The sequence below is a fragment of the Glandiceps talaboti genome, chromosome 9, assembly GCF_964340395.1.
Source record: "Glandiceps talaboti chromosome 9, keGlaTala1.1, whole genome shotgun sequence".
Lineage (NCBI taxonomy): Eukaryota > Metazoa > Hemichordata > Enteropneusta > Spengelidae > Glandiceps > Glandiceps talaboti.
In genome coordinates, this window is record NC_135557.1 from 15,127,314 (window position 1) to 15,144,866 (window position 17,553).

Genomic DNA, 17,553 nt, shown 5'->3' on the forward strand with positions numbered 1-17,553 from the left:
AAAGAACTGAGTTGATATCCAAATGCCGACACGAGAATAAGTTTTATTTGTCCAACTTCAATAGAGCATCTATCACCTAAACTAAATCCGTTAACTAACGGAACATCAAAGCCCAACATGTAACAACCCGCCAACACTTACTTGTCCGCACCCAATAACCCACACAATAACAACCAACACCTCCACACATACAACACCTACCCACCGACACAGACAATAGTGATGGTATTTCTATTGTCTACACTCTATATATACAGCACACCCAGAGAGTAGGCCTCAGAGTGTCTGATGATCGCAATATGCGTGAAACTCCGAGTTACACCCAAGAAAGAGTTCCAGTACTACCAAAACTATATATATATATATATATATATATATATATATATATATATATGCCATATATATATATGGCAGTGATATATGGCAGTGATATATGGCAGTGATATATGGCAGTGATATTGAAAACAATATTCAAAACAAATTAACTTCTTACTTTTAAAGACATTTGCTATGATATCTAAGATATGATGTTCATTTACAAGTTAAACCGTACCATATGGTCAGTGTATGTATGTATGTATGTATGTATGTATGTATGTATGTATGTATGTATGTATGTGTGTGTGTGTGTATGTATGTTTGTATGTATGTATGTATGTATGTATGTATGTATGTATGTATGTATGTATGTATGTATGTATGTATGTATGTATGTATGCATGCATGCATGCATGTATGTATGTATGTATGTATGTATGTATGTACGTATGTCTGTGTGTGTGTGTGTTTGTTTGTGTGTGTGTGTCTGTCTGTCTGTCTGTCTGTCTGTCTGTCTGTCTGTCTGTCTGTCTGTATGTATGTATGTATGTATGTATGTATGTATGTATGTATGTATGTATGTATGTATGTATGTATGTGAATATATCTTTGGTTACTCAATGAAAAAGAAACTGTCCCAGTTGCAGCTTGTGCAGTTTCAGTAAGACACCTTAAGTTATCAAAATTTAATAGCAACCCAATCCAGTATATAGATCGAGTCTTGAACATGATATTGAAAAATAAATGTAAATGCTATTCTTTGAGCTTCCCTCATATTGATATAGGAGTCTTTTGTTTCCAGGTACAATGTCAAGGTTTATGAACTTTACATCCAACTTCAACTTTTTGATTTCTTTCTTTGACGTCTGCTTCGACGTGGCTTCTTGCGCACGCGTCGTTTCTTGTCTTTGGTTCTTGACCGGTCTTGCTTACCCCGGCAAGTACACCTCTTTCCATTATCTATAAATAAATAAATAAATAAAGTAAGTAAGTAAGCAAAACAATGTACGTTGCTTATACCAGGGTTGTCTCGCTTACCTAGACTCGCCGCTGAGGGCATACTCTCCCCTCCGAGCGAGAGTCTGGGAAAGACAATGTCAGTGATTGTTACAAGATGGCTTCACGGTGGGTAAGTTGACTTCGACCCACAACATGACATATGTAGTAATTCACATGGTAGCAACTCTTGCTAAGAGTATTTTGATTAATCTCCTGATAAAGGCAATCTTCAAAAAGTTTATACCATGATTTGTGTTAAATATATACAGAGTTGATGAAAATGAAAATGTTTGACCAATCAGTGACTGTCCAAGATCTTGACAGCGGTCAAATTGCTCCTTACAATAGATGGCACACTCTCGCTCGGGGTTGAAGCCCTCAACGGCGAGAATCTGGGTAATTGAAACTAATTCCAGTGGTAAACCAAAAACGCTATCTTTCTCTGCTTCTGTTTACCACTGTATTTTTAACATTTAGGGAAATGTTCATACTATTTTGGGGGATTGGTGTTGGAACAACTAAAAACAATATCAAACTGTGGTCGCCGTAAGTAGAACAAACAAATTCAAAAGGAAATTTTGGTACAAAACATGCGACAACTTATGATACGAAAAGTAGCATCAGGTGTACTAGCGTTTGACCAGATCTCGGCAGATGATTACTTAAATATGACATACATTACCAATATTTGACATTTGACCTTAGACAGACCGGTCCTAACCTTTGACTTGCCCTAGGCGACAGAATGCCAACATTTGACCTGCTCTAATTATATAGACGAGTACTAACCTTTGACCTGATCGAGGTAGATGAGTACTGATTTCTTCACGTGTAGTTGTTTTCTCTCCTCCACAGCAGAACACGTGACAGTCAGTTCATAGAAGTCAGTGTTACGTGGTACGTCAATGATTAAATGACTTATGACGTGACTCAGTCCGTTTCCAACGTCTTGTCTGGAATTTCGAATGATGTAATTCGGTTGTATGTCTTCCATACCGAAATCCCAGTCTAGGACTGTATCAGGTTTACTGTTAAAGGCTTCACAAATTACTGTTGGTCTCTCATCGTCATCACTTCGTCTTTTTGGATATACTACTAGTCCTTTACGGTCAGCTGAAATACGTCACAACATATTAGATAAGTTGGATACAAATCAACACAACACCACACAAACCTTACATTGAGAGAGAGAGAGAGAGAGAGAGAGAGAGAGAGAGAGAGAGAGAGAGAGATGAGAGAGAGAGAGAGAGTGTGTGTGTGTGGGTGTGTGTGTGTGTGTGTGTGTGTGTGTGTGAGTGAGTGAGTGAGTGTGTGCGTGTCTGGCAACAAGGCAGACAGACAGACAGACAGACAGACAGACAGACAGATAAGCAGATAGTCAGACAGACAGACAGACAGTCAGACAAACAGACAGACATGCACACACATACAAACAGACAACATACACGCACGCATGCACGCACTCATACATACATACATACATACATACATACATACATACATACATACATACATACAGTACATACCGTACGTACGTTCATACATACATACATACATACATACATACATACCTACCTACCTACCTACCTACCTACCTACCTACCTACCTACATACATACATACATACATACATACATACATACATACATACTAGATAGACAGGTGGGGAGGGACAGATAATGGAAGAGAAAGAGCATTCTCGCAAACCAGGGCTGTTATTTCTTCCGCCACACCTGTTCTTACGACAAGTTTCGACGGTGCCGTAAAAGAGGCTGTGGTTTAATTTGCGACGACGAGAAAGAGACAGTACGATGGACATATACACTGTCAGTTAGACACAAGAAGAGATAGAAACTAGACAGACTGATAGATATTGAGATATACCATAGACCCTAGTGTAGGGTCTATGGATATACATAGAGTTAGTGACTTTGTGCACTCTGTGTGAGTATGTGTATGGGTGTGTGTATGTGCATGCATGCGTGCGTGCGTGTGTACGTACGTGTTTAATATTGTTGTGTGTATATGTGTTATCCCAACTTTTTTTTTCATTCGATGTACTAGAATAATCTCACCTATTACCATTAATTGGACTACGTCAGTTTCAGTGTGATATCCATTGCCATCAATAGGTGTAATAAGTTTGAAGACAACGACACATTTGTAGGTACCTTCATCACTTTGCCTTAGGTTATTTATAACTAACCATCCGTCAGACGTGGCGTCGTAGCGAAGCTCTGATTTCCCTCTCATCTGAAAACCGACCATGGTAGTTAATGTTGTGCCAGTGGTGTCTCCTGTTTCCTTTCTCCAATCAATCGTAACCCTGTCATACGGTGTTTTAGGTACAGAATAAGTACATCTTAGAGTGGCATTTTTGTCACTTTCCATGACAATTTGCGGTCTGCCGACGTTCTTGTCGCCTTCCGTGACAATGTGCGGCCTTTCAACATCCCTGCCATTTTCCGCAAAGATTTGCCGCCTGCCGAAGTGTCTGTCACTTTCCACAACAATTTGGGGCGCACCGACACCATGTTTAATCAATGTTAGAATGGTACCTAAAATCAGAAACAAGCAAAGTGTGGAACGTTTGTGAAACAAATTGACACCAAAACTAAAATGTACAACCAGCAATTTTCATGCACCAGTAATCGCTAATTAGCATATTTATAATTAGAACATAAATACAACTGGAACTTTTACTGATACGATAGACACCAACGGATTTGTTTATAGTATCATATTCGTACGTGTAATAAAATTGAGTAATATAAGACTCAATAACCTGGAGAATAATAACCCTATTCTCAATTTTGTCAAGAACTTCAAACCCAGGTTTCCTCAGGTATTGGTCATTATCAGTGGCGTTATGAGCGTTACATTAGCTATTCATATATTCAAGACAAACTCTTGTCTATAGATCTGCTAGATAACAGTGTTTTCACACCTTGCCTTAAATTTTAAACTTAATGTAAATTCCGAAGCGGTTCTTTGAATAATTAGTATAAGGCCAAAAAAAAAGAGAGAATTGTTTCTGGTCAGCGCGCGCATCACTTAAATATCCTCACGTCGGTCTTTTTTCGAGTTTTTCCAGCCCATGGAGTCTGTAGATCCGTCGGGGGGGGGGGGGGAGAGACACACAAATAACCCTCTCTACTTCAGTGAAGACAACTGCAGAGCCAATCATGAACAAGCAAATGAGAACTGCCCCACATATACACTAGCTTGCTCTAAAGTACTAAATAAAAAGAACAGTAACTGCCATGAATGGTAGATTGACTGACAGGTTTGTCGAGAATAAAAAAAAATTAAAAAAAATGTTCGCGTCGTCGTACCATTTTAGACAAACTATCCTGACAAGAAATAATTCATTTTTTGGCCTAATATGTAAAAACGCGTAATGAGCGTGTACAGTGATTTCACGAAGAATAAGATCACATATACAGACTCTGCCGCTTTAACGATTGGACAACAGAAATCAGTTTGATTTGATTTATCACACCACATAATGTGTACTGCTACACACATTTTTATCCACAGGTGATTCAATACAGTTCAGGGTGTACGGCATTACGAATAATGCATTGTATCTAACAACATTGTTTCAAAAACGTTCCTGGTATTCTAGTGCGAAGTGTAATGATAACCTCAGCTAGAATATGGTGAATACGGGATAACATTGATCGCCGTATATCTAGAGAGACTGATAAAAGTCGTGCTCTTTTGGAAATAACCCTTCATAGTCCTAAAATCTACACACATCTAAAAAATCAATGTCGAATAGAAGGAACGTAGTAATTTGTATTTCTAATTATGACATACTTTCACAGATATTAGAGAGGGGAGTCCCTAACATGTATAATTCTACCCTTCACCAGTTTGAAAAGAACAATGACCGTACCTCAGATTGAAGGGTTATTCCCAGAACGCCTGCTGTTTATCAACTTTAAGGGACCGATTACATTCAATTCTAAGCACGTTACTTTTTTTCAGCTGGATACTTGGTTCCAAATTCAAACTAGAATTCACATCATGGGATTCGGAGACAAACAAAACGTTATCGAAATATACAATGTTATCTATCATCAAGAATATCAGGGAGAAATATACCTTACCCCAAAACAAGATGAAGTAAAGCTGTGACCTGTTGATTGGAAAAGCCATCACAAACTAAGTCACCGTGTGATATTTTAGTAAATTTATTTGAAAATGTATAATGCAAATGCAGAAGTGGGAATTGTATATATTAAGTTGAGCTTAACAGCTGATTTATCGCTGTAAACATTAATTGCAACCACTCCCTGTCGAGGATAATTATCATTCCAATTTCAACAATAATGGTAGATTGAACTTCCCCATTTTTTGTCACAACTTGGTCTCATTCAAATACTTTGAAAAGGGAATACTGAAATCGAAAACAGAAGTATCTTTGTTTCCTGTCAGACTTCGACTTGTTGTAAATACCAGATAATGCCCTTGGTTGCACCTGTTACATTTTTGACGTTTAAAAAGAGGAACTTTCGCTTTGTTATGGAGCAGACTAAAAGATACTGGTAAAATGATATAGACACAAATAAAAGTAAACATACAACAAAGAAAAATAGATAAATACATACATACATACACACATACATACATACATACATACATACATACATACATACATAGACAGACAGCCAGACAGACAGACAGACAGACAGACTGGTACATAACAAAACAGACAAATAAACACTGTGACAGAACAAACAGATGAAACATATACCCGTAACAGACGACAGTCAAACATGACATCAAGTGAACTCGATATAGAACCGAACATAACATAACTGTATTTCAATATTTACTCAACATCTTAATGAGTCGTTCTGCTTATGAACATGTACACTGTATGTAGTAAAGTGTGTACCATTGTTGCCATGGACACCGAATTAGTCACCTCAGTTGCGTTCCAACATGTAAATGTGCATTCCTTATCAATGTCCGAATATCGGCATCGACTAAAAGAAAACTGTGATGATGCATTTATGATATCAAGTTATCAGAGGTTATCTACTTCAAGTTCCCGTTTTGTTGTCTGCCATCATTGTACCAGACTTCATACATACACACAAATACTTTGGATTTTGACGTTTTATATTTCACCAGTCTAGCAGATTAAGTACGAACAGAAAATGTATCAACAGAAATGGGATTTTTACGTGACATGCTAGCATTGTGTTGATTTTTTCTGTGTTTTTTTTCCTGTCTACGTCTGCCTGATAGGTTTTGAGGAAATTCAAGGATAGCATAGAAAGGATGGAGTGGAGCCTAACTTGTTTCCGGCATTGACAGAATAATAATGTTGAACTGGCTGTACATGTACTTTAGACACAATCATGATCTTGGCTGTATTATGTCAGCAATGTTATTCCATCCCATTTGGAAAATGACGTACATCAAACACATCAAACACTGTACTGCTTTCATAGATGCTTTTATTTCTAACAATAGCTGAAATGCAAGCTAACACAGCCAACGTATTTTTTTTTATTATCTGGCATGATCTTTTTGATGATGCAGTTTACAATACAAAAACAAATACACAGGAGGACACTCGTCAAGACATAATTTCAGTCATATCGTTAATAGAATCAAATCTGTACCATGTTATTTCTTGTTGATGTAATTGCCAGTCGTCAACACGTCGTTGAGGGCGTTTCAAGTAAATTCTAAAATGGCCCCTCAACTAAGTCTTCCATTCAAAAAAACACAATAAAGTCCAAATGACTTGAGACTTCAGGCGTTTTGATTTTAGCAAACTTTGTTTTTTGTTGCTCGCAGTACTAAATGATGTCTTACATATTGCATACATTATATCAATTCGAGGTATTTATATTCGAATTGATATGTATGATGCAATATGTGAGACATCATTGAGTACTGCTAACAACAAAAACTTACCGGCAAGTTTTTACTTCTGCTCTCTCTTTTAATGAAGGGATTTAGTTAATATATGTATGTCATATTTTAATGTAATTGACGTTTGTGGATTTAGAATTGACGTGTTAAGTGTCCCCATTGTATTGTCTCTTGTTCTCCTATTTGGTCTGTCTGTCTGTCTGTCTGTCTGTCTGTCTGTCTGTCTGTCTGTCTGTCTGTGTATGTGTGTATGTATGTATGTATGTATGTATGTATGTATGTATGTATGTATGTGTGTATGTATGTATGTATGTATGTATGTATGTATGTATGTATATGTCTACTATTTGTCTGTCTGTCTACCTATCTATGTATACATCTGTGTCACTGTGTTTGTCTGTCTGTCTGTCTGTCTGTCTGTCTGTCTGTCTGTCTGTCTGTCTATCTGTCTGTCTGTCTGTCTGTCTGTCTGTCTGTGTACAGTACCGGTGTGTGTATGTGTATGTGAGTGTGTGTGTGGATCTAGCTGTCCATCTATCTGACATCTCTTGTGTATTTTTCTCGATTTAATTTCTGTTCATTTGCTCATCATCCCAGGTTTTTTGTTTGTTTATTTATTTGGTAGTCGCTACATCTATCATCTCTTTGTATCCACACAACAATTATTAACAGAACAAATCAGGTAATATGAGTTACATAATATAAGCGTTGCCTATTTCTCAAAAACGTGTCGTTGTGTAGTGATCCATGACGTACGGTAGGCCAGCGATAACTTCCCATTTTCCTTTTTCCAGTCCCGGTTTAAAAACAGCCGTCATCTTCTTAAATATAAACAAAAAATAAAGAGGAATTGAAAAAACAGTTGAGCATTACTAAATTCTTTAGGTGATCGCTATAACATAGAATGAACCCGGGGATTACATTTCTATTCATTTACTTTGTGACTGACAGCTCGTCTTAAATTGTAGCACACCTTCAACAGTACTGTCAAATGAGAAGTGTTTCAAAATGTTCCTTAATACAATCACATTAAATCTAACAAGTGGAAGCCGCTAGTAAAACAACTATATATTATTCCCGGAGATTTCCTTCGTTCAGCAAAGGAAAATACGAGTGACCTAAGGGGCCTTGTCAATACGAATCGCGAGACTAGTAGTGACAAAACCCTTTTATCACATGTATTTTTCGGCTGAACGAAGAAAAACATTAGACAATAATAACTGTACCTCCTTAAGCAAAATATAATTTATGAAAAGTGGGGGATATAATGCAGACTCGGAATTCGAACTTGTTGACTAATATTTCGAGCATCGCCGAAACAGTGACGTAGACATGGTTTGTCATGACGTAGACATGGTTTGTTATGACGTAGAAGACAATAAATTGGCTTGTGCAAGGCATAATACTGTATATATAGCGGGCATATTTTGAGTTATTTTTTGTCATTTGCCTAAGGACGAAAAACTTAAAATATTACTACCCTTTAGCTAAAAAAATACAAATTATCATTTGCGCCAAAGCCAAAAGTCTGACAACAGTACTACTCGCATCGATCAGGTTTAAAGGTGTATTTATGAAGTTTAACATGAATTAGTATTGTGTCATAGTTGAAGGAGTCAGTGTGATAAGGGCCTCGGGGTCCATTCTTTGTGATTATTCGCTTTTAACAACTCTATTTACGTTCACGTGCATGTCATGTGGTTTCTGATTTCGGGAAAGGCCAACCTTTTAGTTAGTTCGAAAGATACTTAGGTGAAAACGTGAATATAGTAAATTTTGTTTAGCGTCAAAAGGCCAAGTGAAAAACATACGTTTTTACAATTTTCAAATAATCACGTATTTCTCTAAATCCTGAAGAAATTTTCCAATAGTTTCTTCTTTCATCTCACTATAAGTTGTTCTGGGTAAAGACAATTAATGCTGGAAAAATGTGATGAGGGCCTAGAATGGAAAATCCGCTTTTTTGGCCGTTTTCTCAAAATAGCTTTTTTTAGGTTAGGCCTTTATGGCACTTATCACGTCAATAGATCATCACTCGATCATGCTTGATCATTCCGCGATCATTGTCAAAGGGGTAGTTATTCGCTAAATTACCAGTTAAAAGAATGCTAACTGTACTGGCTTTGTGACGGCATAAGAAATCACAATGCGTACATCAACAATTAACATAACCAGTAGACCAATACTGTAACAGTGAATTTCACAACACCGTTCATATTTTTTCAGAAGTCAACAACAAACTGCACATGCCACATTCCAATAGCAAGATCGCATATCTACATTTTGGTCTAAATGAAATAAACCATTTCAATGTATTGCAAATCCATGCAGACGTTCGGACGCCAATGTTTTTCTTAGTATCAAATACCCCATGAAGGGCGCGTAAAATGTCCTTTGGTGTTTATTTGATGTCTGTATGGTGGCATGTGTAGTTCATGTCACTTAGACAAAATGTAGCAAGAAATTGTAATCATTCAATCCTGCTATGTTAAAGTGTAGCAAGACCGGGTTCTTATTTGCTCAAACAGAAAAGCTACAAGGTATTTTGAAATTCACTGTAGATATTGCCGTAAATTGTTCAACCTATTACACTACACGTATTAAAGCCAAGTTGAAATTTAAGACACAATTATAATATTGGGTTATACCCAGGTGTTCTACGTCACTAACAACACAGGTCTGCGTCAAGTGCTTGTTCTGCAGCCGCGGTGCTCGAAATACGAATCAAAAGGTCAAAGGTTACCATTTACTATTCCCGGTTTTTCATAATTATGTTTTGCCTAAGTATTATTATAGTATTCCCCAATACTCCCCTTCAATTCATTGAACGGGAAAATACTCGAGAACTACACGGGTTTGACACTGCTCAACTTCAATGCGAAGTGGCAAGTCCCCTTAAAATTATTAGGCCACACTGGCATTTTTTTCCCTGGCTGAACGAATTTACAAATTTAGTCATATTACGCTATGATTTTATACGCTAAAAGAGTGAGATGGAATGAAAATAAAAACACACCTTCTTCAGGAATGATTTCAAACTTCCCGACACCTTGTACTTTGATAGATCCATCTTGACCATGTACCATCATACGTGCCTGATAACTCCCGAAGTCTTCGTCACCAATTCTCGCGACCTTGAAAGTGATGCTGAACTTCTTGCCATTTCGAGATAAGTCGATACAGTAACGTTCCTCGAGAGAACATCTGGCGTCGCCATCCCTTACAATCTCGTGTACCGTCTTGAGCCCATCGTCGCCTTTGCGTTCCACTCTTCCAAAGAGTGTGACGTCACTAGGAATACCTTTGACCTTCATCTTCATGGTAAGAATGACAATGTCGTTGACTGTTGCCTCATACTCTGTACCACTTGGTCGCAATCTGCTTGCTTTCACCCGATTTTCTTTGGTCTGACTGGAGGCTATATTGGATAGAGAAACAAGTCATGTTATGCGTTTATAAAGTAAAAATATTACGTCTGTTTGTTTGTTTGTTTGTCTGTCTGTCTGTATGTCTGTTTGTCTGTCTGTCTGTATGTCTGCCTCTCTGTCTACCTGTCCGTCTGTCTGTTTGTCTGTCTGTCTGTCTGTCTGGGTGAGATTGGAGAGGACAGATATACATCTAGCCGAGAGAGAGAGAGAGAGAGAGAGAGAGAGAGAGAGAGAGAGAGAGAGAGAGAGAGAGAGAGAGAGAGAGAGAGAGAGAGAGAGAGAGAGAGAGAGAGGGGGGGGAGACAGACAGACAGACAGACAGACAGACAGACAGACAGACAGACAGACAGACGGGTAGGCAGGCAGACAGACAGACAGACTGACTGACTGACTGACTGAGACAGACTGATACAGAGACAGAGACGGACAGACACAATTTGTATTTATAACATATATGTACAAGTCAGTTGTTGCGAGGGAAAGCCCCGGTAAGCTGTACATATATCTTGTGAAACATTTTAGTTCATTTATAAGCGTTATTAACGTATTTAGTATCTAAATAGAAAACATACAAAACACGTGGAATCGTTCATTTTATAGTAATGCTGGGTTTCGTAAGAGTATTCACGTAATAAGCCCGGAAGATGAAATGGCATTAGCATTTGAAAATTATGGTTCGTAGCTACGTCGTGTACATGCTTAGCTACTTATTGATTTTTGCATATTGTTTTTTTTAATGATCAAAATGTAAATTGGTGTGTCGATTAGTCGAACTGTCATCACTGAAATATTTAGCACTGATAAATGCATTGATTAGTCAACCTCTCATGATGAAAACATCTTAATAGTCGTCAACTATTAATAAACTTAATCTTAATACAAAACTGTATACAAATATTACAGCAAGAATAAAAATCTAAACTTTATGTTTGTAAGTTCCTATATGGTCATGTATGTATATATTTTGAAACAAATTCTACATCGACTTGAGCAATATTATATTCAGATACATCAGTTGCTATCACGGCAGGTGTTTTGTGATGTTATTTTGAACAACTTCTGAATCATATATAGATTTGGGTTTTCAATGTTCTCAATTAGCGAGCATTTTATATTATAATCGTCAAATTTCGGTTATCGCTTTTAAGTACTAAAAGTACTACAAATGTACTATCCGATTTTTTTTTCAAAAGTTGGATAGTATTATCGCACTGTAATTTACATTATTTTTTGTCCATTTTTCAGATATTACTTATTTTAACAATAAACTTTTGAAAATATTAATATGATGATTTAATATTTGTACATGAGTAAATATAATTTTTTACTCGTCTTCTACATTGGTTATTATTTTCTTCACTATGAATATCTTTTTAGTCAATATAAAGCGGCGGAAAAAATTAAAACGTAATTTTTGGACGTTCGAAGACGGTATACATATTCTAGCTACCCGTTTCAATTCCCGTTCAACGGCTATGTTTGATAAAACCACGTAGATCTAGAAATCAATAAGAAACTGCATGTTCCTCACTTAAGTAGCAAGATCACAACGTCTTGCTACATTTTGTCTAAAATGAAACAATTCACTTGAATACATTGTAACTAGACGCAGACAAGCGGGTGCCAATGTTTTGACGTCTGAATTTGATGTCTGCTTGCAATTATGGCATGTTAGTTCATGTTATTTAGACAAAATGTCGCAATAAACTGTATTTCTCCAATCTTGCTATCCTAAAGTGTAGCGTGACGTTCAGTTTGTTATTGGTTTTTGCGTGGTTGTAGCAAAAACGAACCGATGAACGATGATTGGAAATGAGCTGTAATGATAATGTAAAACTATTCAATGTAAAATGAGTCTTTTTGTCTCAGATAATTGTTGCAGATATGACCCTAATCAATTTTCCAATATTTCGGGTAATCTTCATATTGAACACCAGTAAAAAGTTAAACACAAATTGATATCAAATTGCAAATAGTAATTAACGATGAAATTAAAACAAAGAATCAAAAAAACTATCGGTAAATGTCATCGACGTTTTGGAGAAATTTATTTTAAGTTCATGCCATTTTTGGAAATGACAAAAACAAAGACAACCTTTGGATAGTACTGACAAAAATATGTCTAAATATGAAATAAATTAATTTTTTCCGTAATAACATATCAAAATACAAGAAGAATGGATTCAATTGTCATTAGTCAAAGCCTACTGCGTCATCTTCGGAAATTTTACGGCAGAGTGTCACCAATTCGACGGACCATGATCGCAAAGTTAACAAGCTAATATTAAGAAAATTAAGCATGGCTAATTTTTAAAAAAAGTGTAACAAAATTGGTAGTAACGCCACAATAGTTATAACTGGAGTATTTAATGGGTTAGTTTTGCTAGCTACATAAGGTTATTTATAAACGTCTCAGTTTTGTTATCTTGAAGTTCAATCACCTATCTATAGAGACGAGTTTGTGCGAATAAGTTCGCACACACACACACACACACACACACACACACACACACACACACACACACACACACATATGCATATTATATATGTGACTAAATAGCTAGCGTTAATACTGTAGTTTTAGTTGTGTGAACGAGTTTTGAGATTGTTGGGGGTTTGACTAACAAATATTTTACCACTTTCTTGTGGTCGATGTAGAGTAACGCCACAGCAAAAGACACAACGACGAGAGGAGATAAATAGGAGAGAGAGAGAGAGAGAGAGAGAGAGAGAGAGAGAGAGAGAGAGAGAGAGAGAGAGAGAGAGAGAGAGAGAGAGAGAGAGAGAGAGAGAGAGAGAGAGAGAGAGAGAGAGAGAGAGAGAGGGGGGGGGGGCAGGGAGAGAAAGAGAGAGAGAGAGAGAGATAGATAGATAGATAGATAGATAGATAGATAGATAGATAGATAGATAGATAGATAGATAGATAGATAAATAGATAGAGACGGAGATCTAGAGATTAGGCATCACTATGTCCAATGCATCAACGCTATTCAGTTTCATATATATTACGCACACTTGTTACCAGAATAATGTACATTGAATAATGACAGAACAGATATCGACAGTTTTTTAGCACCATCAACCTTTTCACGATTCGCAGAGAATCACCATGACACAGCAATCGTATATCTGTAATTATCAATGACCTCAATGATTTTTTGAGGAAACAATTGTTTTTCAGTAACGCCAATCTCTATTTTCGCTGAGAAAAGTTGTTCAACTTTGAACAATCTTGGTGTTAGTGACGAGTTTTCTAACTCAAATTCTATAACATCAATGGTTCAATGTTAGGTTGTTGGGGTTTTTTTTGGAAAAAAGGAATCGCTGTTAGTAACACGTCATTTCCAGTAGTAGAAGAAAACCCAAGGTGAAACAGGAAACAGTGACTTGATTCAAAAAGTTAGTAAAGATTGCAACTAGTTTCAATTACAGACCAGGAAGATAAATAGTTCAAAGATCGCCTTTCTCTTGATCATTTAAAAAAAATAATAACGGGTGACATTAACGTGTTACAGGGCTCAAAGGTGCATACCCTTAAATGCATACGCGACTCAGTTTGTATTGCAACTAACTCTCTGCCTTTGGATTTCTCCTCTCAATTTGTTGTGTAGTCGGACAATTTTTTAGTAGCTTCCAGATATTCGGATGACGAAAAAATGATGCAAGGTTACGCAGACATGGTTCGTTTTCTATGCAATTCGCAAATCGTAACTTATACATGCTATCAAAGCAATGGATCAAGGTGCAACAGATGCAGTCATGCAAAGATCTGACAGAGATAAAATCATGAGTAAATGTGTGTAATGAAAAGAGACACGTTATAAGAATGATTTCAAATCCAGAAACTATTCTCACCTTGGACAAAGACCATTAGAACCACGCCAAGGCATACTATCTTCGGCAGATGAAGATCAAACATGGTGTAGTGAGTACCGACGTCAAACTGTGCACATACAACAGCAATATATAGAATAAGAAGTGTGGTTGCTTTATCAACCAATATTTCACCGCAACTGCACAACTTTTGTCCGTCTTCAGACCGCACCAATGTGGTCTTACCAAGATTTTCTTGATGCGATGAATCTGGTAATTCTTGCTAGAGTTCAACGTTTTATACCTATCTGGTCGACCAATCACAAGCATCAAAAGTTAGCGTGACGTCACGGCTCAATGATGTCATGATTTAATCAGATTTTGGTATTTATTGCTCATGATTTAATATAGAAAAAAACTCGCTTATTTCCTACATATTTTTTTTTATAGATTCTTGACGCATTCCTGTCTTTTAAAATTTAAATAAAACAAAATTCATAGTATAGTATAGACAGCGAATGAGTCAAAATTGCACAATAGAAGGAAAACTTACCAATGCTGCACATCACCCCACCTTCTTTACTTGAATCACCACATCATATTCCGACCTAATTCTTAAATATATTGAGGAAATAAAGACTTTGCACAGAAAAAGTCTTTTTGATGTAACCAATACGGGAAATACAAACCCTGGGAGTTTCTTAGCAAAAAGTATTACACCGAAAACAGATTCGGAAACTTTTATGATTTTTTAAAACAAATAAAAATCTTTTTAATTTCCTTTATGCATCATGTTTTCAATACGAGATTTTATTTATTTGTGTTTTATAAACCACAGATGATTCACTCTGGGTTATCTATGTTGTATTTCCTTATTGACATGTATACGTTGTTTTATGTTTTAAGAATATTGGGAGAAAAAATCTCCCATCCCACCCACACACACACAAACAAACACACACGCACATATATACACACACACAGTGACACACGTACTCTAAAGAAAAGTCCGTAAAAGTAACATAAGCGTTAATTAATGTAACTTACTAAAATTCAAACAATTTGATTTTGGTTTCCATAGCAAATAATATACAAATCTTGTTCAACACAAATACTTCTTTTTTTTTGTTCTTTTCCACCACTTTTATTATATCAAGTTTAGCATATAGTCGTATCCTTGTTTCGTTTTGTGTCATACCGGAAGTGACGTTGCACGGGAGCCCCCTTACAGTAGCTGCGCGTACACTTTGCTTCTCTCCAGTTTCCCCGTTGTAGTTTGAACGTTACACATGAACTGACTTGGGTTGGATAGGTGCGGACATGTGATTATCTCATAATTTGTTCTAAATCCCACTGTTACATTGTAGTGTCATGGTCGAATGATTATGTGACCGGCCTTGATTCTGCAGGTTGCAGGTTGCAAAATTGATTCTTGCCACTGCCGCTTGTTTCCAAGTATCTACAGTTCTTATTTGTAAATATATAATGTTCATGAAACTAAAAACCTAAAATTTCAGACCACTATTTGAGCTAAAATTATTTTTTTCCTTAAAAACGCATTCATTAAATAGAAATCTGAAGTGTTAAATCATCAGTCTGGGGTTTGCCAAGAAGGCCATAAGTTGACCAAAGGTCAAGGGGTCACTAGAGATACAATGATGACTAGGGTTTGTTACCATAGCGACCAGGGTATGCTAGTCCTGGTCCAAATATCGCGAGCGACTAAAGTTCGAAAGGCTATTAGAAGTATTGTTACTGTAGCTACCATTTCCTATGGGACGGTTGACGGAATCAACTTTCGGCATACTGGTAGGGGAACCGCCAATGTACGTAGTTCTATGTGTGCGTTTCATGAAGTTACATAATATGAGACAAGCTTTATTAAATCGGATTCGATAAACGAGTTCAACAAGTCCTTAATTCTACGTTTAAGTCTGTGTTTACTGGCGTTTCAATCTCACATGGGATGCCGTCTTCACAGTAAAGAGGTGTGCGTGTAAGTTGGCAGGGGCAAATATCAGACCGGTGCTTTTTATTTATTTAATTATTACTCTCGTACAATCTTTACATCATGAAACTTCGATTGACGCATACTATTGTAGTGGTCGTATAGATGGATGACGTTTATGGCAGTAAAACTCGTCCTTTTAGAATTGTCAGCGCAGTTGATGATATAATAGAGAGAGTTCGAATTCATTAACATTCCAGTGTATGTACATTAAAACTAATGACGTAATCGAATCGCTTTAGCCTATAGAATGTCTGGATATGTGGTTTGAGTTCTGCCACCAGCAAATTATGATTATATTGGCGGGAAAAAAATTGTATATACTTAGCTTGTGTCCCTTCACGCTCAGATTTTATAGTCTTACAAGTCGCAAAAATTGTCTAATTTATCCACCTTTACCCAACCTTTTCTCTACCTGTGACCCAACTAATCACCATCTCTAATACGAGACGAAGTGCCACGACGTTTGACTGTCTACAGCCCACAGAGGAGAGATCACCGTGGGTAAATTAAGTCAAAGGTGGAAGTTCATTTCATACTCATTACAATTACACATCCTCTGCTCAGGTTTTACCCCGGGTGGAAAGACATGGTCAAATATGAATTTTCATATAGTGCTCTAACAAATTGAGATTTGAATACGAAAACTTGTTGAGTTTTGATATGCAAACTACCGTGAAGATTGAATTAGTGAATCCAAAATTATAGAATTTCTAAAATGTTTGATAAGTATTTTTTTTTATAATCATGAGGAAAATGCAAGAACAGCTTCATAAAAGTTTATAGTCTAGTTACAGTGTCAAATTTTAATGATTACCGTTAATATTTTAATGATACAGGTAGACTCCCCGTCTTACGATTTATGTCAGAGATAGACAAGATGAACGCGTTCGAACATAAATATGGGATATATATCGTGGTCGTCCTACGTCAACACACGTCTACGTCCAAGTTCGTTCTGTAATATACACGTACTCGGAATGTGAATCAAAATATCCAAATCGATATCGTCTTAACTCTTCCTGATTTTTCATAATTTATGCTTGTGCAGATTTACACACATCATTACCCAATATTTGCATTCATTCA

At 36.7% G+C, this 17,553-nt stretch overlaps 2 protein-coding genes across 2 annotated transcripts; both read right to left on the minus strand.

Moving 5' to 3' along the window:
* Positions 1–974: 974 nt before the first annotated feature.
* LOC144439856 (uncharacterized) lies at positions 975–3,570 on the minus strand. Its single transcript, XM_078129092.1, has 3 exons — positions 3,393–3,570; positions 2,107–2,430; positions 975–1,278 (listed from the first exon to the last, which is right to left on the minus strand). Exons 1-3 carry the CDS (start codon positions 3,568–3,570, stop codon positions 1,157–1,159), a joined length of 624 nt encoding a protein of 207 aa, XP_077985218.1. The 3' UTR covers positions 975–1,156.
* Positions 3,571–7,902: 4,332 nt separating this feature from the next.
* On the minus strand, positions 7,903–14,562 carry LOC144439857 (uncharacterized). Its single transcript, XM_078129093.1, has 3 exons — positions 14,499–14,562; positions 10,232–10,633; positions 7,903–8,036 (listed from the first exon to the last, which is right to left on the minus strand). The coding sequence occupies exons 1-3, from the start codon at positions 14,560–14,562 to the stop codon at positions 8,017–8,019; spliced, it is 486 nt and encodes a 161-aa protein (XP_077985219.1). The 3' UTR covers positions 7,903–8,016.
* Positions 14,563–17,553: the final 2,991 nt, after the last annotated feature.

Bases quoted from the DNA above. Each gene is read 5' to 3' on its own strand.
- LOC144439856 (XM_078129092.1), bottom strand. From the start codon at position 3,570: ATGAGAGGGAAATCAGAGCTTCGCTACGACGCCACGTCTGACGGATGG. The intron at 2,431-3,392 runs GTGAGATTATTC...GACGTATTTCAG, and splicing joins AGTCCAATTAATGGTAATAG to CTGACCGTAAAGGACTAGTA. The intron at 1,279-2,106 runs GTTAGTACTCGT...ATTTATTTATAG, and splicing joins CTACCTCGATCAGGTCAAAG to ATAATGGAAAGAGGTGTACT.
- LOC144439857 (XM_078129093.1), bottom strand. From the start codon at position 14,562: ATGTTTGATCTTCATCTGCCGAAGATAGTATGCCTTGGCGTGGTTCTA. The intron at 10,634-14,498 runs GTGAGAATAGTT...TATCCAATATAG, and splicing joins TCTAATGGTCTTTGTCCAAG to CCTCCAGTCAGACCAAAGAA. The intron at 8,037-10,231 runs GTGTGTTTTTAT...TTTATATTTAAG, and splicing joins TGAAATCATTCCTGAAGAAG to AAGATGACGGCTGTTTTTAA.